Source organism: Xenia sp. Carnegie-2017, unplaced genomic scaffold, assembly GCF_021976095.1.
Source record: "Xenia sp. Carnegie-2017 unplaced genomic scaffold, XeniaSp_v1 HiC_scaffold_25, whole genome shotgun sequence".
In the NCBI taxonomy this organism is placed as follows: domain Eukaryota; kingdom Metazoa; phylum Cnidaria; class Anthozoa; order Malacalcyonacea; family Xeniidae; genus Xenia; species Xenia sp. Carnegie-2017.
Window position 1 is genome coordinate 2,664,657 of NW_025813488.1, and position 26,999 is coordinate 2,691,655.

The following is a 26,999-nucleotide window of genomic DNA, read 5'->3' on the forward strand; positions in this document are numbered from 1 at the left end:
GCGTTTCCACAAAAATTCATAAGCAAATGGCGAAAAACTATCACTTAATATGAAGGATGAAATTTGTCAAAAAACTTCAAAAAAGTGTGTTGTTTGCAGCTTGCACATGTACGGTTGTAAACAAACTGAATTGCTCATGCGCAACTTTGTTGCAGCGAACCCTTTCTTTCTCTCATCAGTGTGTCTCTCATGGTTTCCTCTCGTGTGGAAATCGCGTGGATACCGCGTGAAAAGGTCATCGTGATTCTCTCTATTCGAATTTAATTTTGATAATAAATTTCTATTTCAATGAATAATTGATGAAAGTGTTGCCATTTTTCAGTTGGTTTCTTATTTCTAAACTCCTACGCTATTGATATTATTATCTTGTATCAGCTGCTTTCTTTGACCGTTGAGGATTTTGCTCTGCTACCGGAAAAGAAGAGACATTGAATCTCAAACGTCGAGAACAAAGTTACTAAGCATGTTGTTTTCAATATGATTAAATGGCTGGTACCTTTCGATCACAATGGCTTCAGAAAGTAATGATCATTATGAGCTCTTAGGCAACAGTAGCGGAGACGACAGCAAGAAAGATACAGGTAAAATTTATGACAAACTTCGGTCTGTTTACATCTTTCTTTTTTCAAGCCAAGTGTCATGTAGCTCTTGTTTTGTTATATATTTTGAAAAATTTTTAACTTCTTTATTGGATGATAATAAACAATCAAACGGTTTAACGTTTCGAGATCTCTGGTAGTGCGAGCGAAGCAATATTAGAATTATACGAGATGGATTTCGATGGTTTTATTAAAGATTAGTATACGAAAATTTAATGAGCTTAATGCGTGTAAGTAGTCTGATATTTACTCCACTTAGAATTTACGTAAATCTACAGTTCCCTATAATGTGATATTGTACTAAACACAAATTCTTTAAACATAGATACTGTAGTATGGGTAGTTGCATACAAAAGCCAATATCATCTTTATGCTATTAGAAACCATACATTAAACTTAATTGACTTAAAGTTCTCAACGTAGTGTGAGTGACAACGATTCAACTATATAAGAATTTAGTACGTCAACACACTTTCACTGTTTTTTTATTCCTTAGAAAATTATGTATTTGAATGTCAGGTTTTACAGTAAACTAAGAGCTTTTATATCACTTTTATGTGTGTCTAAATTATGTTTGAAGAGTTACTGGTAAAATGAGAATTTGTTTAGAAACACTAAGGACGTACTACTGAGAATCTACCTTTACAGGTGAACATGCCACAAAGAAATCTAACAAGAACTCTCCACAAAAGGTGGGCTGGCATGGATATGAATAAAATTTAATATTGATGCATATATCTCTTGGCCCATATGTAATGTTTTTTCGTCTATTTCCCATAGGATGCAGGATGTATAATTGAAAATAACTATCCATGTAGCGTGTGGTTCATCTTGGGAAATGAAGTTTGTGAAAGATTTTCATATTATGGCATTCATGGTAGGCTGTTTTCTTCCTTTCATATGCATTTGAAACATTTTTTATTCTTGGTACTGTGGTACATTGACCTTAATGAGGGCAACAAGCATTTCCCTTCTATATACACTTGACATCGTATTCATCAGGTTGTTTCTTTTGCCATTTAACTATACTAACTCTTTCAACATCTGGAGTAGCCCTCTGCTTTGAACTTTGTACTCAGTGTGAGTTTTTTTGTTCATCATTCATATATCAGAACAAGTTTTGCATAATTCTTGATATATTTGGCACAGATCCATCTCACTCTGTTGCATTTCTTCTTCCAATGAACATTCCCTAACTCTTTTTCTCCAAAGCTTCGCTCATTACACTACTCTTCATTTACTTGACATTTCTCCGACATCTTCCATAAAAGATAAAGATATTTTGCATGAGGTTATTCATTATCAACACTTGCCTAACTCTGTATCAACTCACTTTTACGACCATGATGGTGGTTACAAACATCTGAACCATAACTGTATCCTCTTTTACAAGTTTAACACTTTCCTTTCACAGTTTCCTTGAAACTCTCTCAATTCAACTCTACAGTCCAACAAACCCAATTCGAAGTTCTTTTTTCAGCATCTTCATTGTATGCTCCATTAACTTAACGTTTACCGAGCTCATCGCAACAATTTCCTTTAAGTTCTGTACCATTTGACATTAGTGCGCCTTTCACTATCTCACAAGGATGAGGGAGAAGTTTTGATGGATTAAATTATTTATTTCAGCAATACTTGTCATCTATCTTACTTCAATGCTTCAGTTGTCTGATGAACGTGCAACGTCCATCTATCATGCCTTCAACATGTTTTGCTACTTTAGTCCTATATTTGGTGCCATATTAGCGGACAGCTTTATAGGAAAGTATAGGTAAGGACTAGAAGCAAAACGTATTGTAGCTAATATCTAAGTGAAATCACAACTTCTTCAGATAATGTATGTTTGTATTTCTTTTTCTAGGACAATACTTTATGTGTCTATTGTATATGCAATTGGAAATATTGTTGTAGCTGTTACTGCTGTACCATCTATCCTGGATAAAGTCAAATTGTAAGTGTTCTTTCAATGCTGAGAGTGTTTAATGATAAAGTTGTCATCTTTAACGCTATCATAAGGTTCGCAGAGTTGTTAAATTTTGCGTACGTACAAAATTCCCTCTAGTCGTTTAAAATATCGTTATCATTATTTAATTTTCTTTTCTTATGACGTAGGAGCGGACCTCTTATAGGTCTCTTTCTCATAGCGTTGGGCACAGGCGGAATAAAACCATGTGTATCTGCATTTGGTGGCGATCAATTTGGACCGCATCAGGTGAAGAATATTGTTAATATTTTTTTTCGAAAAACATTTTGTTTTCAGTGTTGCTTCATTTTTTAAAATGACACTTGCATAACGAGAAAGGGGATCAAATTTGAACTTATATATCTGCTATATATTTTCTTATTTGGATCATGTCTGTTCCATTTTACGGAGCATGTAAAAAGTTTAGGATAACTGTAACAGCAATGAGTATTATTTGCCTGTATGGAAAAGTGTAGTACTGTGAAAAATATAGTGGCCCAACTTCATATTTTAAAGATAGCCATTTGATGCAAAAGTAAGATTTGTATAAATAGTGACGTTTTGTATTTGCTTAAAATTCTGCAGTAATCTTCGAAATACGTCAACAAACTTTGTAGGTTTCCTAGTTAATTGTCTTGTTGCTTCTGAATCAGGGGTCATATTGAATCTCTCTGATACTTTAATGAATCAGTTCTCCATATTTTTGTAGATCACTTACCGTTTTTTTCTCCCATATCTAGCAACATCTCCTGGAGAGCTTTTTCTCCATCTTTTACTTCTCAATTAATTTTGGAAGTCTCCTTTCTATGATAGTAACACCAATACTAAGAGGTGCGTAATAATTTTATTTTAAAGTGGCTTGGTGTGACTGGGTTTTCATCAAGTTCGAAGGGCGAAGATTTTCCTTAAAACTCCTCTTTTATCCTTACAAATTTTGTACAAATTTAATTACATAATATCCGTATCGAACGTTTCAACGAAACGAATAGATTTCATACATTACAGGCGGCAAAAAAACTGCTCAATCTTTGCGACGAATAACAATTTCCTGACTATAAATTTTTCCTTATTCACTATACAGGCGATGTGTCTTGTTTTGGTAATGACTGCTACACTCTGGCGTTCGGTGTTCCCGCCATGTTGATGATCGTTGCGATAAGTAAGTTGTTTTTGTGCGCCTTTCATGCTACTATTAAGCTGAATTTATATAAAGAGAAAAATCTATCAGCTCAGCTATTTTGAAGCCGGTAAGACTTTGGATAATTTATTTCAATTGTGAAGTCTCGAATGGATTTTATTAAAGTAAATGGTTTGAAACCGGGAGTATCGTTACATGTTTGTTGATGTAGATCGTCCAGGTTAGTAAAGTCCTGAGAAGGACTGTTTTTGTTGTTGTTGACTGACGTTTCGGCGGTAGTCATCTTTTTTGACTATGAAGATGACTAACGCTAAGGTTGTCGAAACGTCAGTCAACATCAACTACAAAAATAGTCCTTCTCAGGACTCTTGGACGATCTACATCTACAAACAATGGATTTTATTATTCTGTTGAAAATCCTCCTTCATCCTCTACCTCGACTTCTTCATTTTTTTTATTGTTCTTTTGTTTTTGAGAACAATTTATGCCATGAACATATTTTTGTTTCGAAATTTTATGCATTTGCACGCTTTTGTAGAAACGTACATCACACTACAACGCTATACGGTGTGCGTTTCTAATTGAAAATGTAACGCTTTTACTGCTTGGTAAGAGCTTACGATTATAAATTTTACATATGTAGTGCAACGCGACTTTGACGCCATTCATTTGGCAGTTTTAAGTGCTTTTTAATGGAGAAATACTGCTTCTTTAGTCGTTTTTATTGCTGGAACTCCGAGGTACAAGAAAAATCCTCCTGCCGGCAACATCGTCGTTAAAGTAATTTCCTGTATATTTGTAAGTAAATAACACTTTTTCTCGTAATTTTATTTGCTGAATGCACTTGACATGATGCATTGCAGCCCTTTTCTCGTGTTTTGATTTCACAAAGGATATGTATTCGAAAGTTGAACATTGTGCAAATTAATAATATTGAAAAGTACACAAAAACCACAGATACGTGAGGTATTTTTGTGTGTTTTTTTTTTAACCGACTAGTACTTGCATGTACTATAAAGAACTCAACAAAATGTAAGTTAGCACTGTGAACTACGAAGGCTAAAAACTGAGTCGTACGATTGAAAAGCATCATGTTGCAAGGTACAAATTCAACCGCTATAGCTACTTCACGAAATGGTTGTTGAAAATCTCACGGCCAAAATTATTTCCCCGAGCCGTCAATAATTTTAACGGTTATCTTTATTGAATAGTATGCGACTCGAAAACGTTTTAGTAGCGTTGGTAATCGGGCGACGAAAGAGCATTGGTTGGACTCAGCTGAAGAAAAGTACGGGGTGCGTAGGTAGTTTTGTAAAATATTTTATATAGTTATATACACATTTACGCGTGCAATCTTTATACAATCTACCTCTTGTCAATGACATTTTTAAAACATTGTTCCTTAGTTGTTGTTGATAGTTGAAAAAACAAACTCAAACCGTTTCTTTTTCTTTTTCGTAGAGGAAAATGATAACGGACGTGAAAGCTTTACTTCGAGTCCTTTTTATGTTTTTGCCTCTTCCGTTATTTTGGACGCTGTTTGATCAACAGGTTGAAATTATTTACGTATCCTCGCGTAGATTCTCTGCACAATCATTCTTCTCCCCGTCCCATAACTACTCGAATTTACATGCATGCGAATATATCGTTATGTTTTCTTGATGGTCTAGGGCTCTCGGTGGACTCTGCAAGCAGAATTGTTAGACGGACACGTTGTAAGATCTTTACATAATCAATTTCTATATTGTTTATCATGGCACAACTAAAATACCTTCGTTTAACTTCTCTACAGGGTGAATTACTGACGGTTAAACCAGATCAGATGCAGGTGGGCAGTTGATTAGGCTATTAGCTAACGCTCTGTGCTCGCTTTGTAATGTTCTGCTATAGCAATTTGAGATGTTTAGCTAGAACTAGGAGTGGATTTTTACCCAAGCTATGGGGGTTACTTCAAGCTATATCGACACAGTGCAAGCTTATGCAGAAAGAATAACGACTTTAATTCTTACACTAATATTTTATATCTTATGCGAAAGTTGTTTTGCATACCCATTTAAAGTTGTAAGGCTAAAGATTTTCCCCTTAGAAGTATATTTTTTATTGGATTTTTTTTAGGCTCTCAATCCCATCTTCATCCTTGTTCTTATACCAATATTTGAAAGAGTCGTTTACCCTATTATGAGAAAGTGTGGCTTTGCTCTGAGGTGAAAAAGTCGTTGACCATTCTACTGTATTATATAGGGGTATACTATAAGGGTTGTGTTTGAACTCAATGAAGTCATATTTGCTGCAGTATTGCTTAATAAAATGGTCTACACCAATAGTCTTATATCAATTGTTTACTTTTAGACCTTTGCAAAGAATGTGTTTTGGAATGTTTTTGGCCAGCGTCTCGTTCGTGATGGCAGCGTTTTTACAGCTTCGTGTGCAGGTACAAAAGCCACTCGTTTACATTTCATGTCTTTTTATCGACGATCTTATACTTGTGACACTTGGCTTGATATCTGTCGCTTGACGTCAGTTGATTTCACGTGGATACCTAACTCAGTAGATTCATCGATGCGTGGTTATATAGGAAAGATCTATATTTTTGTTATGTAATGTTTTTGCCATCGTTTTCAGGCTACTTTTTACAAAATGCCCGACGCTCGCAATGGCCAATCAAACTTGAGAATCATCAATGCAGCTAGATGCTCTCTCAACGTCACATTTCCAGAAAATTCACCCGTTTTTCTAAAGATCCCTCAAAGATCTGTAAGTACATTGACGTACACTTATTTTTTGGAAAAAATCTGCCATCTTCTTATTCCAATTTGTCATTATATCCTTGCTTATTGTCCATTTTTTAGGCAAGCGGTTACATATTAATGCCAACACACGTCAAACGCATGCGTGTGAAAGCGGATGTATGCCCTAAATCGTCCAATCTGCCTAACTTTGACAGTAGCAATGAGTTTGCTTTGTCCTTGAAGTCCAAGAAATGTTTTGAATTCGTCGTCTCAAATGACCTTAGAAAGTTTTCTGGTAAACAATTGAAAGTCAAGTTTCTGAATAGAATAAAGAGTGGGACGTCACGTGTTAGGTAAATATGGGTAAACTGGGACGTTGGATGTAGGGTAAACATGAATAAACTGGGACATCAGGTGTAAGATAAACAAGGGTAAACTGGGACGTCAGGCGAAATGTAAACGTGGGTAAACTGGGACACCTGAGACATCAGTTCATGTTTAGTTCACGAAATTAATATTTCTGTGGATTTCATTGGTTTGTTTTCACTAGATTCATCCATGCGGGTGCTGCTGTTTTTCCAAGTGTTTCAGTAATGCTTAATGGCAGCCTTACGTATAATTTGACAAAATTGGAAGCGACTCGCTTCGTCAAATTAAAGTCGCAGAGGTTTGTAAGAGATTTGTCTACGTAGTTTTAATGTATCTCTAAAGTATTGTTATCAACATTCAAATTTCAACATGACTTCGATTCCTGATAAAAACACTAGACTGGAGTATATAAGAACTCAAGTTTCAACATCAGATTACTCCTGATGAAGACACTAGACTGGAGTATATAAGAACTCAAGTTTCAACATTAGATCACTCCTGATGAAGATACTAGACTGGAGTATATAAGAACTCAAGTTTCAACATCAGATCACTCCTGATGAAGACACTAGACAGGAGTATATAAAAACTCAAGTTTCAACATCAGATCACTCCTGATGAAGACACTACACTGGAGTATATAAGAACTCAAGTTTCAACATCAGATCACTCCTGATGAAGATACTAGACTGGAGTATATAAGAACTCAAGTTTCAACATCAGATCACTCCTGATGAAGACACTAGACAGGAGTATATAAAACTCAAGTTTCAACATCAGATCACTCCTGATGAAGACACTAGACTGGAGTATATAAGAACTCAAGTTTCAACATCAGATCACTCCTGATGAAGACACTAGACTGGAGTATATAAGAACTCAAGTTTCTACATCAGATCACTCCTGTTGAAGACACTAGATTGGAGTATTAAGTAGTTCGTTTTTCAATAAGACTTTATCCTTTAGGTACAACATAAAGATTCTTGATTCAGATAACAACGTTGTTCAAAAGGTGTGCTGAATCATTTATACATTATATCATATTGAATGATTCGATTGCATTATGATGATAGTTGAAGAAGTAAATGTTTTAGAACCTTTTATGAAAATTTCGTGTATAAACGTTTTTGATCAAAATTGTCTCGTTTAGAAAAAAGTTGAATTTCAAAATAGTGGAATGTATACTGTGATCCTGCAGGAAAATCCTGTTACCCCTGATGATCCCCAGGTAGTGAGACTCGTGTATTTGCTTTACTTTATCGTCGTTGTGTAGATATTCATTGGACATCAAATTCTGTATTTTATATATGGTCAACTTCCGAAGAAATGCTTCGTTGCTGAATTATTCTTTGATGTATCTTATATTCCAGCTCGTTATTCAAAGTTATGTTGAAGTGAGTCCAAAAGTCGTTTCGATATTTTGGCAAGTTCCTCAATATCTTGCTATTACGTCTGCAGAAGTGATGTTCTCCATAACAGGTCTCGAATTTGCTTATTCACAGGTAAGAAAATCTTCTACATAGAGCATCATTAGGATGTATATTGAACGATTATCAACAAGGATGGGATACTTTTGCGGCGTTGCTTTTTGGCTTCCTTGTATTAGCCGCATTATCGAAATTTCTGTCTTCTTTTGATTTTGACGATTGATCCAAAAGGTGCTGGATACTACAAACCTTTTTTTCTTACAACTTTGCCAACCCCAGCACTTGAAAAACCATCGCGTGTTCACCCTGTTTGTTTCATGTTTCAGTCGCCAGCCAGCATGAAATCTTGTATCATGGCTGCGTGGTTGCTCACAGTTTCTGTTGGGAATTTAATCGTCGTGATCTTTGCTGAAGCTCGTTTCTTCAAAAATATGGTAAGCATTTTGTTGTTCATACGACTTTATCGTTCAACTGTCTTGGTAAAGCCTGGTTCATATAGTCGTCCGAATCGTTTCAGTCGTGACAAAATTTCACAGACGACCCGTGAGATTGTATGAGAACATTTCAAAGGCGACCGGGAGTGAAACGACCATGGTCGCTTGGATAGAACTTTGCTCTATCCGGACGACCGAAACGACCTTTGAGAAAGGCAAGCTACCTTTTTATTGCACAAAACGATAAGTCAATAACTAGCCAAAAGACTTTGTCTTTGATAAACAGCAGCTGTCATTTTTTAATGTTTCGCGAAAAAATTTATTAAGCAGTCTCTCGGCGGCGCTAGTACGAATGTATGAGAATTCCATAGCTTGAGTCATCCCAGTCCTTTTGAAAAACAACGAAACAACTCGCAACGACTCGGATAACTCAAGCGACTTATGGAGAACCAGGCTTATATAAGTTAACCGCATGCTGGGATCTTCAGTAACATGTGTTTATCTTTCTTAATCAAGGCATACGAATTCTTCTTCTTTGCCGGTCTTTTGTTGTTGGTGTTGTTGATGTTTGTTGGAATGGCTCATCGTTACACTTACGTCTCGCCCGAGAGTAGATACGAAGAGGAAGGCGATCATTTGTTACTGGAAGAAACTGAGGACGAAACTTCAACTTAAACAAACGTCGAATAAAACGACAAGAAATAATTATAAGAAATTTAGTCGTATTTTTATATATGGCAACATGAATTTTTTGCCAAATACCTGTATTTATTTGAAATATTTTAACTGAATTCAGTTAGATTTTATCTTTCTCATTTCTATTCTTCATGCGTGCTTATTTTGAAGTTGGAAGTCCGCCAGGTTCCGAAATTGTTTTTAACGGATTTCCAATTTTTAGATAGATGATTTATTTCTTAAAAACTGGCAGCCATATTGCTGAAATACGTTTTGCAACTATCGCCGAAGAATTTAGGTGGTTTCGGGTGTTTTTGCTCATTCGCCTCTCGAACATTTTTTTACATACCTTATACCTTTCATCTTCAAACACTTCCTGTCATGACGTCATTTGTCGAATACGAACATCGTGAACAAATGGGAACTTATGTCAGTTCCTGTCAGAGCGAAACACATAATAGTATTTTCGAGTATTTTCTGAAACTTTATTATTTCGTAATGTCATGCGACACAAATAAAAGCAACGAATAATTTGAGACCCAGATAAACAATATTATAAACAAATACTTGATCTATATACATGATGGGATCGATATGATCATCAAGGGTCGTATGGGAAACCAAAACACCATATGCAAAACGCGTACGAACAATGTGTGTGTCCAATCCAACTGAATCCAACCATAATCCAACTGTGAACATTTTGGTAATAGAGGTGATATCGAAGTATAAACTAATCCGTGAACATCATGTGACCAATGTGTGATCATGAATCAAGAATTATAATTTATTCAAACAAATCTATTCTAATTTATTCCGGTAACCGTATATCGTGTACAATACACGAATGCTCCCTCTCCATGCTCATAAAATTTTCTTTTATTGTACGTAGAAATGGATTCTAAAAGTCATCCATTTCAAAAAGAGATTGTTTACAACAAGCTGCTACCTTATAGTGACTCAATTGACCTTGAAGGCCGTAAATTTTTAGAAGAAATCAAGTATAATTTTGGCCGCGCTGTGGTTTTAAGAGAACTTAGACCTGGAGCTCTACATTGGGGGAATAGACTTCAAAGGTAAGGGATAGTCCATCTTTATAAAATGTGAAATAAAATTTTGACATATTTTACTTAGAGCCGAATAGAATTTAGTTAAATCTTCAAGAGTCTTCGTCTCCATGAGTCGGCAACACTTCCAAATCGGCGTTCTTTGTGAAATCCATATCTTCCATGGGTTTCACAAAGTAATCCTTTATGTCATACAAATGGACAATTAAGTTTTGATTTTTGAGTTTATAATTTTACTCTTGGTTCATAGCATGTTTGGGATTTGCGTAAGTCTTGAATATTTTGCAAACTTTCAAAGGAAAAGTTAAATCTTTCATTCTGTGAAATTACAAACAGATGTATTATTAGTGCTGTCAGTTAGGACTGAGGCGAGATGATGGTTCAACCATTTTCATCCACTTAAAGTTTGGAAATGAAGTGTGAATCACATCGTCACTTGTACTTGTTTGTTGAATTGAAATCAGTTGTTGTATGTAGATTATAACATGCACATTCACTATGACCCCCGATCCTCAATCATCCCTTGTCACTTTTTATTCCATTGGCACCCCCCACAATTCTCAATCCTCCCATGTCACTTTTTATTCCATTGGCATCCCCCACAATTCTCAATCCTCCCATGTCACTTTTTATTCCATTGGCACCCCCACAATTCTCAATCCTCCCATGTCACTTTTTATTCCATTGGCACCCCCCCAAACAATTCACAATCCTCCCATGTCACTGTTTGTGCTATTGGTACCCTGCCAATTCTCAATCTTCCATACCATTGCTTGTATCATTGGCATAATGAGTGATGAGCTCCATTGATTCTTGTTTTGCGTTTCCCTTTAGTTTTGACATGTTTTAGATAAAATATATCATTTGCTGACTTGTGCTATTAAGCTATGTTTTGTAGTTTTAGAACTATTATCATCAAACAAGTGCTATGCCTTGGTTTGTTCTTTCCTGGCACATTTTAGTTCAGTTGATAAACTATTGTTAAGTTGAAAAAAGAGCCATTTCTTCACTGATGGATAAGCAGAGAATAATTAAGTTATCAGTGTTTTAACAAATAGAAAACATTGTGTCTGTTTGTGTAGAGTTACAAAAACAGATGGGAAAGTTTGGGGAAACTAGAAAATGCATGGAAAGCACAAACAGGAAGTGCAAATTGCTAGTGTTTTGAAGCAATTTCGAGTTTGCTCCAAATTTTCACAATATAATATGTTTTCTATTTTCTTTATATAATGGCCTTTAAAAATAACATTAAAAAGATAAATTTATTGATTTTGATGACATATTATATATATATTTCTGCCTTTTATATTTCCCACAAAAACCAAGTAAGGTGAAATTCTTGTGTAGCTTTGAGTTATTTTTAGAAACACAGGTTTTTTAAGCATTCAACCAATCAGTGGTTGGTATTGCACGTTCAAACACATAAATAATCAATGAACTATATTGTAATCATCAAATAACTAATTATTCTTTTCTAGTTACATAAAGCTTTACGGTCATCGATTTACAAAGGAAGATCACATCCTCCTGGTTAAACTCACTTTTCAGTTAGTTATAACTGTAGACTCCGACTCCCAATTGTTGACCAGCTTCTGTAATTTACTTATTAAACTTTTGAAGTGAGTTTCGATTCGTTTTAGAAGAAGGATGTATTTTTTTCAATTGAAAATATGAATAGTTACAAGTATGTATTTTGCCTGATCTGTCTGCTTTAGAAAACGGGAATTATTGTCGAGAAAGGATATTGTGCTACCATGGAAACCACTATATAATATATTTGAAAGTATATGTTACTCGAAGTTTTCCACGGTTGGCTTGAAAAGACATTCCTGGTATGTTTTTTTCCTTTCTTTGCCACTCATTGTACGTACTTCGAAGTATTTGGAAAAATATATTCTGATGTTTTTAAAACTGTTTCTTTTCAGTCAACTTGAGGAACTTTTGAAGCAAGTAGTAAGAGCTAGCAGAGTGTAAGTCCAACAACATCTTTTAAGAGAATGCTGAGGTTAATGCTTATGAATGCCTAAAATACACAAAGTGGAAAAGATCCCACAATATTAATGCTATATTGGGTGTTTACTCACCAAAGTGGGCTAGGTTTACCCTTTATAACTGTGGCGTGCTTGTCTGCAATACCATGGCATGTTTCAAAAAGTTTTTTTAGAATTTTTAGTATGAAATAAAGGACAATCTTTCTCTCAATATGAATTATGTAGATATTTTTCTGACGAGTCGACGCAAGAAATGTTGGACAAATGGCGGCCGTTAATGTGTCCATTTGACATAACATTTGCAAAGGCGATGCAGTATTTTTCTCTATTTCTACCAACCACCCTTCCTCCTGAAAAACATGACAAAGGCTTCAAGTATGTATTGTGTCAATTTTCAAAGAAAGAAAATGTGAGATGTAGAAATAGTTATGTGATATATAAAACTCAAATCTTCCTGGAAAACATTATGAGACAGACCAGGGGTGTTGCAAGTTTGTTTGTGTAGCATCTAAATACTTTGGTGTTCAATTAATGTAAATGTCCCTTGAAAGATGAAACATGCCAGTCAATGATGTCACAGAGATTAACCAAAAATATTGCATACTTGTTGTGACAGCTAAGGCATTGTTAAATTGTGAGGGGCTGGCTAAGTCTCAGATCCCGCCAAAGCTCCCCGTTGCTTGTGTTTCTTAGTTTTTTTTTGTTTCTAATGTCATTACAGACTGTGGTTTGATGAGCTCATTGGATTCTGGGATAGCTGTCATAATAGTCCAGCATGGGAGCAGGTCAGAGTGGAATAGATTAGGAACTGTGGGTACACAGTTCTGTCATTTAATGCGTGTTAATCCATTGTTAGTTCTGCGTCAAGCTGTTTGCGAGGGTTGCAAAGGATAACGTGGGATACATCGACTGGAAACCTTATGTATCAAAGGTGACTTGTGTATACAACGACAAGAGCATATTTCTGGCACACTGACAATTTCGTTCTTTTCCTAAACAGATTTTCACCCGGATCTTCCGCAGTTTTAATTTGCCCATTGGAATGAAGAACCAGAATTCATTGCGCGATAACTACGAATCTTACGTCAGCGCTGTGTGGATTATTTCAATGATGGTAAGAGCATGGGTACGACCTTGTTCATCCAGTGTCATATTGCGATCTGTATCGCACGTGCGAAAGTTGATGTAGCTCTGATTGTGTGTGGTCCCCTTTATAAATACAACATGACCTGAAAGGACTCGAAAATTGCGCTATTTTCCTTACTTTTTCATTGAGCATAACTTTGAAAATGACTGTGTGCCTTTTAAAACAGTTTTTTTATATCGTTTTTCATTCTGAAGACTTTACATGTACACGTAGCTTATGTTACGTCAGCTGTACACAACTTGTGACGTCACATTGCATAATGAGAATTTGAAACAGCAGGTATATTTGCTGGTATGTTACCTCAACAGAGCAAAGTTCCTCACATGGTGAAGAATTGATTGTGTAGAAATTGCTTATGATCATTTTAACCAAAACTGGTCTTAAAACTAATGGATGTTCGAAACTTTGCAGCAACTCGTGAATGCCACAGCTTGTTATGATGGACATTTGTCGGCCATGCGTCGAAAGATCGGAAATAGTTGAATCGTTTGCTTTCTAAGTTCGAACTTTCACGTAAAATAGCCTTTCAATATTTAGTTCAAGTTGCGTTATTCGTTCATTATGCCAACAAGTTTTTTGTTTACTTCCCTGTGAGCAAAAGTTTTGCAAATTTTTCATGCTCTTGATTTGATTTGATACCAGCGTAATGCATCAAATGATATTTCGTATTAGGGTCATGATGACTGTGTCCAAAATCATCTGGATAACTTTTTCGAATCCGTTGAGTCGTTTTATCATCCGTCCAACACGGGAAAATACACTGTAAGTACTTCATGTCATATTCTTTATTCATGTCATATTTGACTTCGGAGTTACAGAAAGGACTTCTCTGAGTTCATGTTTCATCTTAAGTTCTATCGCATGACCGCTGACCTCTAACCTAACCTAAATTCGAACAGAAATATGAGCCTGCATCGATTCATTCCCGTGAAAATAGCATGCTAACCATTTGGCTAAATGGCCATGTTTTTACGAAATGTAATGAAGGAAGTACGCCCCCCCCCCTCCCATGATTTTTTTGATTGTGTTTAAAGTAGCGTTGACAACAGCTTTTGGTAAGCCATTAAAGGTACATGATCTTGTGTGATTTATGACTTCTTACCTCGGTGTATTACATAACAATGGATTTTGTACAAATGTCAGAAATGTCTGGTAGTTTGGTTTCACAATCGATGACGTTTTTCTCAGAGTGACGTGCTTCCGGATAACGTCAATTTATACGTTGCATGAAGTACACCACAACTACATTTTGGAGCGTTTTGCTGTGAATGAACGCCCCCTTTACTCACCTTAAAGTAAATATTACGATCGTATTTTTTTATTTACCATTACAGACTAAACTTCAGTATTTCTTGAGTCGTTTGTCGCGAGTGATTTGTGATCGCGTTTACAGGTTTGTGAAATTATCTTCTCAACGCGATTTTATTGAGCTCCGGGTTAGAAGCTATGCAATCCAGTCACGTGTCAATCGAATCACGTGTGTCAGTCCAGTCACGTGAATACGTTCCATCAAATACAAGACAATTTATATACAGGTGATTAATGACACGTGGCAAGTTCATATTGTTTGTTTTAATTACAGAGAACGATACAAAAAACCATCTTGGGAAATGACAATTCCGGAGAATTTCCGTTTGTCCGACGACAGGATCATGAAGTTTGTGGAATGTCTGAAACCGGTCGTTTTGCTGTCCATGTTCAACAAACTGGGCAGTTTTCAAGCTGCGACATGTCTACAACAGCTTGCCTTGTTAAGACCTGATATAGTATTGCCGACTTTGTTAGAAAGGTGAGGGGATTTAAACCTTCACTTACTGAATAGCCTGAAGCCATCTTTGAAACGTCGAAATTTTTGCATGTCAGCTACGTAACACGTTTATCGTGTGAACATTGATCACGCCGGTGTAGCTAAATTTGAATTTGATTTTGGCTTCAGATGTTTAATTTTGTGGATGCTGCTGTTTTGTATTTAGGGAAACTTCTACACCCGAGATTGTTTTCATTGCTTTACAACAAACCTCCTAACCTCTAACTCTCATCTACGTCCTTACATTTAAGTTTAACTCGTAACATCTCTCCATAGTCCTTACCTTAATCCTTAACCTCTCACTCTTATCTACGTCCTTAGTTTTAAGTCCAACTCGTAACATCTCTCCTTAGTCCTTACTTTAATCCTTAATCTCTCAACTCTCATCTACGTCCTTACATTTAAGTCCAACTCGTAACATCTCTCCATAGTCCTTACTTTAATCCTTAATCTCTCAACTCTCATCTACGTCCTTAGTTTTAAGTCCAACTCGTAACATCTCTCCATAGTCCTTACCTTAATCCTTAACTTCTCAACTCAGAACATAACTACAACACCATGCCGTAACTCCAGATCAATCATAAATCATAATCCCTTGACTGACCAGTGCAGTGACTGTTATATAATATTTGATAAACATTGATCCTTATTATACTTCATAGACAAACTAAGTGTTATGTTGTATCTCTTATCTCTGTCAGAACATACACTGCTATCGATACGTTAACCGAACCTCATCAACTGACGGCATCGCTGACCTGTATTACTGCAGTCGCGCGACCATTGTTATCGAGCTTGGAAACATTCCCAAATGGTCCAACACATTTCTTGCGTCTTCTAACGCTTGTTCTACCTGGAATCGATGCGAACGACTTTCGAAAAGCGATGGTGAGCAACAGCAAGAAATTATTGCAAATGATATTATGTGTTGATTTACTATTTGTCAACGCTCTCATCTTTTGTCATCTCGCTGTAGGCTACTTTTACTTTTATTTCAACTTTGGTATCATTGGTACCGCTGGTCGACTGTTCGCAGGCTGTTCACACAATGGAACTTACTGAGGTGTTTATGTACTTGCTCTTTTTGTAATATCCAATTTTTTCATTGAATAAAACATCTGAACATCAAAAAAGGGCTTCAAACTTTTCGAGAAGCCAACCATTGTTACTCTGTGCTTTAAACGTTCTTATTTTTTAAACAGATGTTGATAAAAAATTAACGCGGTTCGTTACTTGTTAAATTTTAGACCGAGAAAGAAATGTGTGCTGCTAGCGGCCATTTTGAAGATTTTGTTCTTTTGTTCATGGAAAGGTAGCAACTATAAATTCGAGGTCGTTGCGTTGAAAATTAGTTCTTTATCGTTTTGCTTTGTTCAGTTTATTTACGTCTAAACTATTATGAAAATGTTCAATTGTTTTCCCATCTTTTCATCGTCGTTTTGCCATTGTTCAATCGTCGTTTTACTGTCTTCATTATGGTTTACAATCGTTGTTACATCGTCATACCATCGTTCCACCGTCATTCCACGATCGTTGTACTATCGTTTCAACATCGTGATATTTCTTCAGGTGCTTTGCAATGATCGAGAATTGTCAATTTCAACCGACGTCGGAACTAAACAGTGCTGAGAACATGGATAAGATGGACAGCCAAGAGGGAATGATTGGAATGGGTCTCACTTCAACATTTCACACAATATTAATGCAATGTTCGCCACAAATATTTAAAGTAAGGCAAAGAATCGACTTCTGAAATTTGACTGCTCACCACCCAACCCCCCCCCCCCAAGTGTTCGCCCCTTAAAGTATCTCTCGTCGTTACCTCCCTATAGGTCGCCCTGAAGCATCTTTTTCAGTTTTGCTCCAACAAGATTTTCGAGACTAAAGTAGCTGGTCAAATGGTCGCTGATTTTTGTCGAGCAGCTTCGAGGGTGAGTTTCTATGATTAAAAATAGTGATACAATCCTCACGACAACACGTTGTATTTCACACGTTGTATTTCACACGTTGTAACTCACGACAACATTAGATTATCATGAAAATTTATCATTTAGTCTTGCTGTTCTTTAGACGGACGCTCCATCGACATTGAAACTGTTTATTCCTTACATTCATTCGGTGATTCAAAACATTGTGTCAGGTAAGCGTATACTTCGTTTTGCTTTCATTATAGTTCTTCAATTTTCATTTGACAAGAGTTAACAACAGTCTTGAAGATCAGTAAAGAAGTAGGGATTGCGCAGAAACTGACATTCCAAACGCATTTCCTACTTTAAAGAATAAATACGATTGGAGTTTTTGTAATACGTATAGATAACATAGTATATTGCCAATATGACGTATGGATAACATAGTATATTGCCAATATGACGTATGGATAACATAGTATATTGTCAATATGACGTATGGATAACATAGTATATTGTCAATATGACGTATGGATAACATAGTATATTGTCAATATGACGTATGAATAACATAGTATATTGTCAATATGACGTATAGATAACATAGTATATTGTCAATATGACGTATGGATAACATAGTATATTGCCAATATGATGTATGAATAACATAGTATATTGTCAATATGACGTATAGATAACATAGTATATTGTCAATATGACGTATGGATAACATAGTATATTGTCAATATGATGTATGGATAACATAGTATATTGCCGATTATTCCACGTCAATGACTGTCATCCTTCGTTTACATTCTTTCTCTGCAAGCCACCCTTCAATATTATCCATTGTCCACATCCATGGCTATCATTCTTCGTTCACATCTATCCCCTGAGAGCGATCGATCCTTCAATATCAATCGTTCACATCCATGGCTATCATTCTTCGTTCACATCCATCCCCTGAGAGCGATCGATCCTTCAATATCAATCGTTCACATCCATGGCTATTATTAATTGTCTCATGCTTTCATCCGCCATTCATTGTGTAACATCTTTTGTCAAACATTTTATCTTTTTCGTGTGTGAATTCACCATCTAGGTTGTTCTTCTCACCTCACGTATTCTTTCGATTCTTCTTTAGTCGAGGGAATTGAAGAAGAGGAAGAAGTTGATGAAGAGTTGCACTGGTGTCTACAGTTACTTTCAGAGGTTATATTTTCATTTAAGTAATATTTAAGTAAAGATACTCTAATCCACATTGCATCAACACTCCTCCTTGTTAAAGGCCCCGTGAACAATGCTCAGAAAAACATCATATCGTAATTTGTTGAGCCCGAAGCTAGTTTTCTCGGCATCGTTTGATGTATATCTTGCTGTGTATTTTCAGGTCGTTCGTTGCAACGGCGAGGCTATTCTACCGTACAAGGATGAACTCGTGGGCATTTTGAAACCGTGCCTTGCTCTAAAATGTAAACGGGCATTTCATTTCGCTGCCAAGGTAATTTTAATGACGTTCAAAGTGAAAACTTCGTTCGTTTTATCGAGCAAAGTTTTGTCTACGTAAGCGAGCTAGTTACTATCTGAGCAGTGCAAGGAAATGCAGTTGATATGCATGAACTTTATTTATTGGCCTGATGGGCTGTGTAAATTTTTTCTCATATATTCTCGGCACGTTTTCTGTATTCGTCCATATAAGGAGAATGTAGCCAATACACAACCATAGACATTACACCACGTATAGAAAGAAAATCGCTTACGCGTAAATCGTGGACAACATCACGACCAGTGGATGATTATGTAGATTATAGCTTATGATGGCTTTTATTAAAAAGAATTTATTTTTGCCACGAAGTTAATGGATGCTCATCTCATGATGCAAGTTAATGGAGAAACGAAGCAAATATGCAACACATTTGTGAAGTAGCTATAATAAGAAACCGAATCGTATGAATGGATTTGCAATAAATTCGAAATAGTACTGTGTCAAAATGAAAAATTGTCTTTTTTGTTTCTCAAATATTGAGTTAAACCTGGACTTTTTATTCGGAGTATGCTTCATATTGAACATTTCGTAGTTGATCGAAATTACGTACGTGTCGGCATGCAGTGTTTTATTGAAACTTTGCACTATCCTTGTTTCGTTGTTGTATCGCACAAGGATAGGTGCAACTGCTGTTTAATGTCGTTTCTTTCTTTTATGGCTATACCTCATTTTTTGACTCTGTAAGTGTTGTACTTTGTACACTTAACGTTCGTGTTAAGTTCTTGTTGCTAGCTCCATGTCAACAATGTATGCTTGATAAAGGTACCTCATTTTTTGACTGTGTAAATGTTGTACTTTCTACACTTAACGTTCGTGTTTAGTTCTTGTTGCAAGCTCCATGTCAACAATGTATGTTTGATAAATGTTTGTGTAATTATAGGTTTTACATCATCTCATTCCTTCGCTGGTCGTAATCTACCCAACGGAATGGAAAAACTCCGCCCATGATTTTGGTGTAAGCCCCGAGGAACATCTTTTTATCAAGGTATGCGTAGTTTTGGACGTATTTTTTTTGGGGGGGGGGGAGGGACGACGTAATGTTTGCAATTCTCTAAATTCTCCATTAGCGGCTCGGTATCTACCTTTATGATCAGGGTCTTCGATTGATTTAAAGTAAAATGCGCTATAGAAATGATAAGTCTAAAGAGCGTCTTATTCACGCCATTGAAAACCATATTCATGCATAGGTACTTAGCTACCGGCATTGGCATTTTTTTTAATCTCTTATTATCTTTGTTTTACCTCGGCTTCCTCAGCTTCTCGCGTACATCTCTTGGTAGGATTCCAAAAACCATGCCATTTTATTGTCAAAATCACACACACTTTCATTTATATGATGAATGAACGCGATTTAGGCAATGTGTGTGTTTTTTTTTGTTGAAAAGGACTGGGAATATCTTGTGACGTCGATGATGTATCATAATGTGTGCGTGTTGTTTGAAAAGGACTGGGGAATATCTTTTGAGGTCGATGATGTATCATAATGTGTCTGTGTTATTTTAAAAGGACTGGGGAGCATCTTGTGACGTCGATGATGTATCAATCAAATGGCATGTTCCTTCATTGGGAGAGAAGATGTTTGCGAAAGAACTTCTAGATACGTTTCTACTTCCCGCTCTTGATCGTCTTGCCAAGTTTACTAAAGGAGATAAAATGACCAAGTATTGTGAATTTTTTGTTTTTGCACATACGTATTACATCTAATTGAATGTATTTTCTAAGACTTGCTGTCGACAAACTTTCGAAAGTACAAATGTTTGTTTCATAGGGATGAACTTCAGCATTCAGTCGATATAGTTCATCACATTTTACAAGGTTCATGTGGGTTACTGCCGGCATTTCAAGGTCCGCCTCAAAATAACATGTAAGTGAAATGGGTCGTGAATAAAATATTTCGAGAATGTCACGTAAAGTTTTTTTTAAATATTTCGAACTGTGTAGGACCATTTGGGGAAAGTGGGGACAATCTTTTTTGCTACTCATCATTTGTCATTTCCTCATGTAATACATGAAATATATGAAAAGGAGAATATAAAATGTCGGATGTTCCCTTTTGATGACTTTAACATATACCATGTAAATTTTTTTGCCAAATGTATACTAACTATAAAGTAAATCGTTTGAACCCGGGAGTGTCGTTATATGTTTGTAAATGATGATCGTCCAGGTTAATAAAGTCCTGAGAAGGACTGTTTTTGTTGTTGTTGACTGACGTTTCGACAACCTTCGCGGTGGTCATCTTCAGAGTCAGAGTCAAGAGTCATTTGACTCTGAAGATGACTACCGCTAAGGTTGTCGAAACGTCAGTGAACAACAACAAAAACAGTCCTCAGTATACTAACTATCGTGATTATCCAATGTCATCCATGAAGATCCTAGCCAAGTCCTCGTTATCACCTCCGAGGCTTGCATGACTTTGCACCAAATCCTCAATTTTGACAACTTGCGTTTGCATTTTTATAGTGAAGCTAAGTCTTTGGTGAATCTCGACGGAGAACCTCACACGTTCTCTTGCGAACCAGGTAATACTTCATGTATAGAAACCTTCCACAGTAGAGAAATTAATGATCTTATTGTTTACCGAATACTTTTCTAGAGATTTCTCTTGGTGAATGCTCACGGGACAAGATTGGAGAAGACATACATTGTTTGTTGGGTAGGTTTTGTAAGATTCAAACAGTGCTATGTTCACTGATGCTTTTGCGCATGACCGATGTGGATTGATGATGTTTCTGTTGTATAGTGTATGTTTTATCCAATTGTGAAGATGATACCAAGACACTTTTCACTATCATTAAGGTGACGATTTTTTAAAATGCTTTTTATTCAATGCTCTCGATTGTCGGGACTCTCAACTTTTTGTCGCTTATATTATTCAGATATACAAAGCTATTTTACTTCAATTTGGCGTCGCGAGATCAGAGTTCGACATGAGGTCTGGTTTGGAGTTATATTTTATCTTTCCAAGTTGATTGAACGTTTATAAATGAGTCGCCATGCAAGGCGAAGTGCGCTTTCGTCATTTTCTCGTTTCTAGTTTCTACATGATAACAGTGGCTTTTGCCTTAAAACGAGGCTTTTGGTAATAACAAATTCAAATGAATACGATGGATTGTCGATAGAGCATTTAGAACGGCGCTTTCAATAATAGTAATAAGTTGTAGCTAATAAATACTTTAGATATGAATAAATGAATATCTATATTTTGACACGCTTGTCTCGTAAGCCGAAGTTGATTTCGACGAGAGGCGTCTTTTTGTACGGGTAGAATCACATAAATCACAAAGTAATAAAATAACAATAGTTATATATAGAAGAGCCACTTAAAAGATAGGTTTAGGTATTTATGAAGTTTAGTCTATCATCAAATATAAAAAGCAAACTTAACTAAATCATAAAAAGATGATGAATACATACGTTAAGAAATTTCATTAATCGTAAACATAGATCGATTCAAGTAAGATCTTTTTTTTAGATGGAAGAGCGCTCACGCTGTGAAAAAGGCCATGCAAAACAAGGTGAGTGGCCTGAATTTTACTTATCTATCGACTTTGCATGAATCTGTGTTGTGCAAGAGGACACAAAGCCCCATATTCCCAAAGCTCCCTCACCTTAACCGTCATTGAGTGCCACAAAGAAACATTGCTCCAACTGATCAATGACAAAGTCCAATTTCCATCGATGGCTAGGTTTTTGCTATAATATATCAAATCAAGCAATCAATGGAAAGTGAAAATGTTGTCATGAAATAATTATGAGCTGATTTCGAAACACCACTCAGTGTGAGTTTTAGTGAGCTTTTAGAAGATGGGCGAAATTTTCCAATAGTATATTCGTAGCCCCATGAACCTATTTTTCTAATAGTTATCTCAATCATCCTAGAACACGTTTGACCCTTACTTAGAAACTCTTTCTTTCTGCCAGTTTTACCACAAAAAGAAACACGTTCGAGCTTTACTTATAGAGAGGATTCAACTTCAGCACGAGGTATTTACAACACATCAAATCCGTTTTTATTTTCAACTGTTTCGACGAGTGGTGCGATTACTCACAGATATTGCAGTGTGAACTTTGCAAAACGAAGACTTGGTTGTGATTATAAATGTGAATAACCTCTGAACGAAGTATTTGTCGTGGTTTACGACAATTGAGTAGTTCTTAAGAGAACTGTTGAAAACCGTAAAGATAGCTATAAAATTGTGTTACTCATGACACTTTATTTTGATTTGTAATAATTTTCGACACCATGGCAAATACGCTGTTCAAAGCAATATTTTTAGGTGTATAGTTTCTAGGTTGTTAGTTCCATACATCATCGCATTGTATGAATATGACAGAGTAAATAACATAGTTCATTAAAAATATTCTTACTTGCCACGAAGTCGATTGTTTCTTCTCGTGATTCGCGAGTCATAGTTGAATGTGAGTAAGAAAGAAATCAAATAAATGTGCATAAAACATATTTGTTTAAGTTGTGTTCGAATTACCACTCAAAAGGCAGTCTTAGTTATAATTTCCATCATCGTCAATGTTCAGATCGTGTGAAGTTTTGTAAACAACAAGCGAAATGATATTTGTGGAAATGTTTGTGCGTAATTGTGTCCATATCATTTAACGTTTTGCTGTTTAACTTTGTTATAGATGAGGGTCTTGGCCGACCGTTGTTGTAGCATGACGCAATTACAGGAAACATTAATCATGGACCTTTTCACATTATCAACTAGTATGTACACTGAGGTATGGGATAGTTTTTATACTATCAACTAGCGTGTACACTGAGGTATGGGATGGTTTTACACTGTCAACTAGTATGTACACTGAGGTATGGGATAGTTTTCATACTATCAACTAGCGTGTACACTGAGGTATGGGATGGTTTTCATACTATCAACTAGTGTGTACACTGAGGTATGGGATGGTTTTCACACTATCAACTAGTGTGTACACTGAGGTATGGGATGGTTTTCATACTATCAACTAGCTTGTACACTGAGGTATGGGATGGTTTTCATACTATCAACTAGTGTGTACACTGAGGTATGAGATGGTTTTCACACTATCAACTAGTGTGTACACTGAGGTATGGGATGGTTTTCATACTATCAACTAGCTTGTACACTGAGGTATGGGATGGTTTTCATACTATCAACTAGTGTGTACACTGAGGTATGAGATGGTTTTCACACTATCAACTAGCTTGTACACTGAGGTATGGGATGGTTTTCATACTATCAACTAGCTTGTACAGTGAGGTATGGGATGGTTTTTATACTGTCAACTAGTGTGTACACTGAGGTATGGTATGGTTTTCATACTGTCAACTAGTATGTACACTGAGGTATGGGATGGTTTTCATACTATCAACTAGCTTGTACACTGAGGTATGGGATGGTTTTCATACTATCAACTAGTGTGTACACTGAGGTATGAGATGGTTTTCACACTATCAACTAGCTTGTACACTGAGGTATGGGATGGTTTTCATACTATCAACTAGCTTGTACAGTGAGGTATGGGATGGTTTTTATACTGTCAACTAGTGTGTACACTGAGGTATGGTATAGTTTTCATACTATCAACTAGCTTTTACAGTGAGGTATCGAACAGCTTTCATACTGTCAACTAGCGTGTACACTGCACTGATACGCTGACGTATAAGATAGCTTTTATGTACTATCAACTACGTAATGTATCTAGTAACTAGTATACTAAGGTATGGAACAGTATGTTAAGGTATGGAACAGTGTACTAAGGTTTAGGACAGTATACTAAGGTATCGGACAGTATACTTAGGAATAAGACAGTATACTGAGGTATGGGACAGTTTTGCTTCTCCGAAATTCAATGTGCTGTAATTCTAATTTCAGGTGCGTGTGAAAGCTCAGAAAGTGCTGGCGATGTGTTTCGATAAATTTCTGTATTCACCAAGATTTCTTATGAACTCTCTTGTATTGAAACTACAACCTCATCCTGACGTATCACACGAGCAATTCAAAGTAAGTTGGAAGTTACTTCATGTAAGTAGGGTTTGGTACGTGGGAAGGAAAGTCGGGGGAGAGCTTTTTGTGTTAAACTATGCCGCTTGGCTATTGTTGTAGTTGTTGAATTTTTTTTTATAATTCTATTGCAGGGATCACTTTTTCTCTTGCTGAACGCGCGAATTCTATACATCATGACACATTATTGGGAGATCATAGAAAAGATTTGGTTGGCTGTTGCACAGGTATCTCTCTTGATAGTGTTTTAAAGCGTGTCGAAGATCTCATTTCATTTGATAAAGTGTCAATTGACTCGAGATGTAGTTTTGTTTTGCACGGATTGAAGTGCAAAATTAAACTTCGTGATGATGCGAAATGTTTGTAACTTCGTTCGAAATGTACGGATTTTTAAATATAACTTTGAAGAACTAGTTTTTACATTGCTGTTCACTACTCTGTGAAGTGTTGAATTAGATTAGGATTTAAATTAAATTAGCTTCAACGTCAACCAATTATGTTTATGCATTGCTGTCCACTAATCTGTGAAGTGTTGAATTAGATTAGGATTTAAATTAGATTAGCTTCAGCGTCAACCAATTATGTTTTTGCATTGCTGTCCACTACTCTGTGAAGTGTTGAATTAGATTAGGATTTAAATTAGATTAGCTACAGCGTCAAATTATATTTTTACATAAAGTTTTGTGATTCGGATTTTTGGTTTGCTATCCATCTTCATTTTCAAATTTTCAGGCAGAGCATTCAGAAAAACCGTCAATCGTCGCTCTCATTAATCTCGTTGCTGATAAGATTGCAAAGAAACATGACGCTGTTGCTCTTACGTTAGATGTAAGTATAAGTATTTTGTACGTCCCAAACAAATCTTTCTTAAGACCTTATTGACATGGACCAACAACTTTCTCAAACGTTATGGAAGGGTCTGTTCATTGCAACAGCCATCACCCACAGTCCTTTCTTATGACTTCGTTGACATGGATGAACAACTTTCTCAAACGTTATAGATTGATCTGTTGATTACTTTTTGTTTATCTTTCACACAAGGTGTCCACGGCAGCTTTTGATTCGGCTATGTCAGTTCTGAACGCTGTTCAAAGCCTTTACCTGCCATCCAGCTATCCCAAGTCAGTTTTGCCCTCCGAAGACGAGATCAGTGTCGGTGAAACGACTCTTGCCGAGCGAAATCAAACAAGTTTACAGTAAATATATTTTTTTTATGATTAAACGCTGTGAAGCAGAATAAGAAAAGGACTTATGCATTAGTGCCGTAGTCAGCTTGCATCACAGCAGGCATAAAACTTTCGAGCTAGCGAAGCTACTTATATGAATTTGAAGTTTTATTGTAGCACAGTTTAGGCAACAAACAGTAAGTTCATTACGCCGTACTTCTTGCTGCTGTATATTTAATTAGTTTGCTGGCTGCGGTTAGCCAGCTCTGCAGTGTATGTTATACATGTAGATGGAATATTATACAATGAACTTGCAATCTCGATTCTGATTGGCTATGAGTCTACAGATAATTCTCAATGTCTTTCCATGTATAAAACATTGAATGTTATAAGTAGGTGAGGTAAATTCTAATGTGTTTATTGGCAACTTCGCTTCAGCAATATAACATTGACCTCGACCTGCCCAACATCATTCAACAATTGTTATATTGTTTTTTTACAACTTCTATGATAAACTTGCGTTGTATTTTCAATACTTAATTAAGGGATGTTTATTTTATTTTTTCAGTCATTACAACTCATTGGTGGAGAAGTTGATTTCGCTCGTGAACAGCAACGATTTGTAAGTTGTCTTTCTTTCAATATGTTGCTCTTTTCTCATTCACAGATCAAAGTTTTGGTCTGTGCTTCCATTCGTTATTGTTTGGTTAATCGTTTGCTTCCATTTGTTTTTCAATATTTTAGACGCTGGCGTTTCTCACAGATTTGTACGCGACTTTTAAATTTGTTGGTTCGTTGGGACGTCAGTCCTCCCGTATCCCTCGTTAAGCTCTTTACGCAAAACTTAATACACGAAACTTTGGCTATAAGAAAGGTTTGATTGCCGTTCATACTTTAAGGATGTTTTCTAAACATTAATTCTCCTGTATAAATTCGTATGTACATGATGTCCCTCTGTTGTTCATTCATCACTATCTACACTGAAGCACGCAATCTTAGTTTATATTTTAGATAGTGTAAAGACTGTTCTCGTTCTCT

At 36.2% G+C, this 26,999-nt stretch overlaps 2 protein-coding genes across 2 annotated transcripts in view; both read left to right on the plus strand.

Moving 5' to 3' along the window:
- Positions 1-248: 248 nt before the first annotated feature.
- Positions 249-9,480, plus strand: LOC124452391 (solute carrier family 15 member 2-like). The gene is made up of 23 exons (XM_047002918.1): positions 249-581; positions 1,248-1,291; positions 1,380-1,476; positions 2,229-2,370; positions 2,461-2,550; positions 2,712-2,811; positions 3,303-3,393; positions 3,644-3,721; positions 4,416-4,498; positions 4,912-4,995; positions 5,162-5,251; positions 5,371-5,415; positions 5,493-5,528; positions 5,816-5,904; positions 6,050-6,131; positions 6,323-6,454; positions 6,550-6,782; positions 6,980-7,096; positions 7,765-7,810; positions 7,949-8,026; positions 8,169-8,300; positions 8,552-8,659; positions 9,176-9,480. Exons 1-23 carry the CDS (start codon positions 509-511, stop codon positions 9,332-9,334), a joined length of 2,229 nt encoding a protein of 742 aa, XP_046858874.1. The 5' UTR covers positions 249-508; the 3' UTR covers positions 9,335-9,480.
- A 678-nt stretch (positions 9,481-10,158) lies between these two features.
- LOC124453458 (proteasome activator complex subunit 4-like) overlaps positions 10,159-26,999 on the plus strand; it is a 30,553-nt gene continuing 13,712 nt past the window's right edge. Inside the window, 35 exon segments of the mRNA XM_047004273.1 lie at positions 10,159-10,410; positions 11,880-12,020; positions 12,117-12,233; positions 12,327-12,371; positions 12,618-12,767; positions 13,114-13,177; positions 13,249-13,323; positions 13,393-13,506; positions 14,212-14,301; positions 14,874-14,932; positions 15,122-15,328; positions 16,048-16,234; positions 16,323-16,409; positions 16,594-16,658; positions 16,916-17,075; positions 17,179-17,277; positions 17,417-17,486; positions 18,398-18,465; positions 18,644-18,754; positions 19,680-19,784; positions 20,306-20,460; positions 20,568-20,663; positions 21,263-21,321; positions 21,396-21,455; positions 21,543-21,598; positions 21,679-21,734; positions 22,275-22,317; positions 22,724-22,786; positions 23,441-23,536; positions 24,667-24,795; positions 24,930-25,022; positions 25,528-25,623; positions 25,837-25,991; positions 26,530-26,583; positions 26,706-26,835. Coding sequence (XP_046860229.1) covers positions 10,229-10,410; positions 11,880-12,020; positions 12,117-12,233; positions 12,327-12,371; positions 12,618-12,767; positions 13,114-13,177; positions 13,249-13,323; positions 13,393-13,506; positions 14,212-14,301; positions 14,874-14,932; positions 15,122-15,328; positions 16,048-16,234; positions 16,323-16,409; positions 16,594-16,658; positions 16,916-17,075; positions 17,179-17,277; positions 17,417-17,486; positions 18,398-18,465; positions 18,644-18,754; positions 19,680-19,784; positions 20,306-20,460; positions 20,568-20,663; positions 21,263-21,321; positions 21,396-21,455; positions 21,543-21,598; positions 21,679-21,734; positions 22,275-22,317; positions 22,724-22,786; positions 23,441-23,536; positions 24,667-24,795; positions 24,930-25,022; positions 25,528-25,623; positions 25,837-25,991; positions 26,530-26,583; positions 26,706-26,835 — 3,537 coding nt within the window. The 5' untranslated portion in view covers positions 10,159-10,228.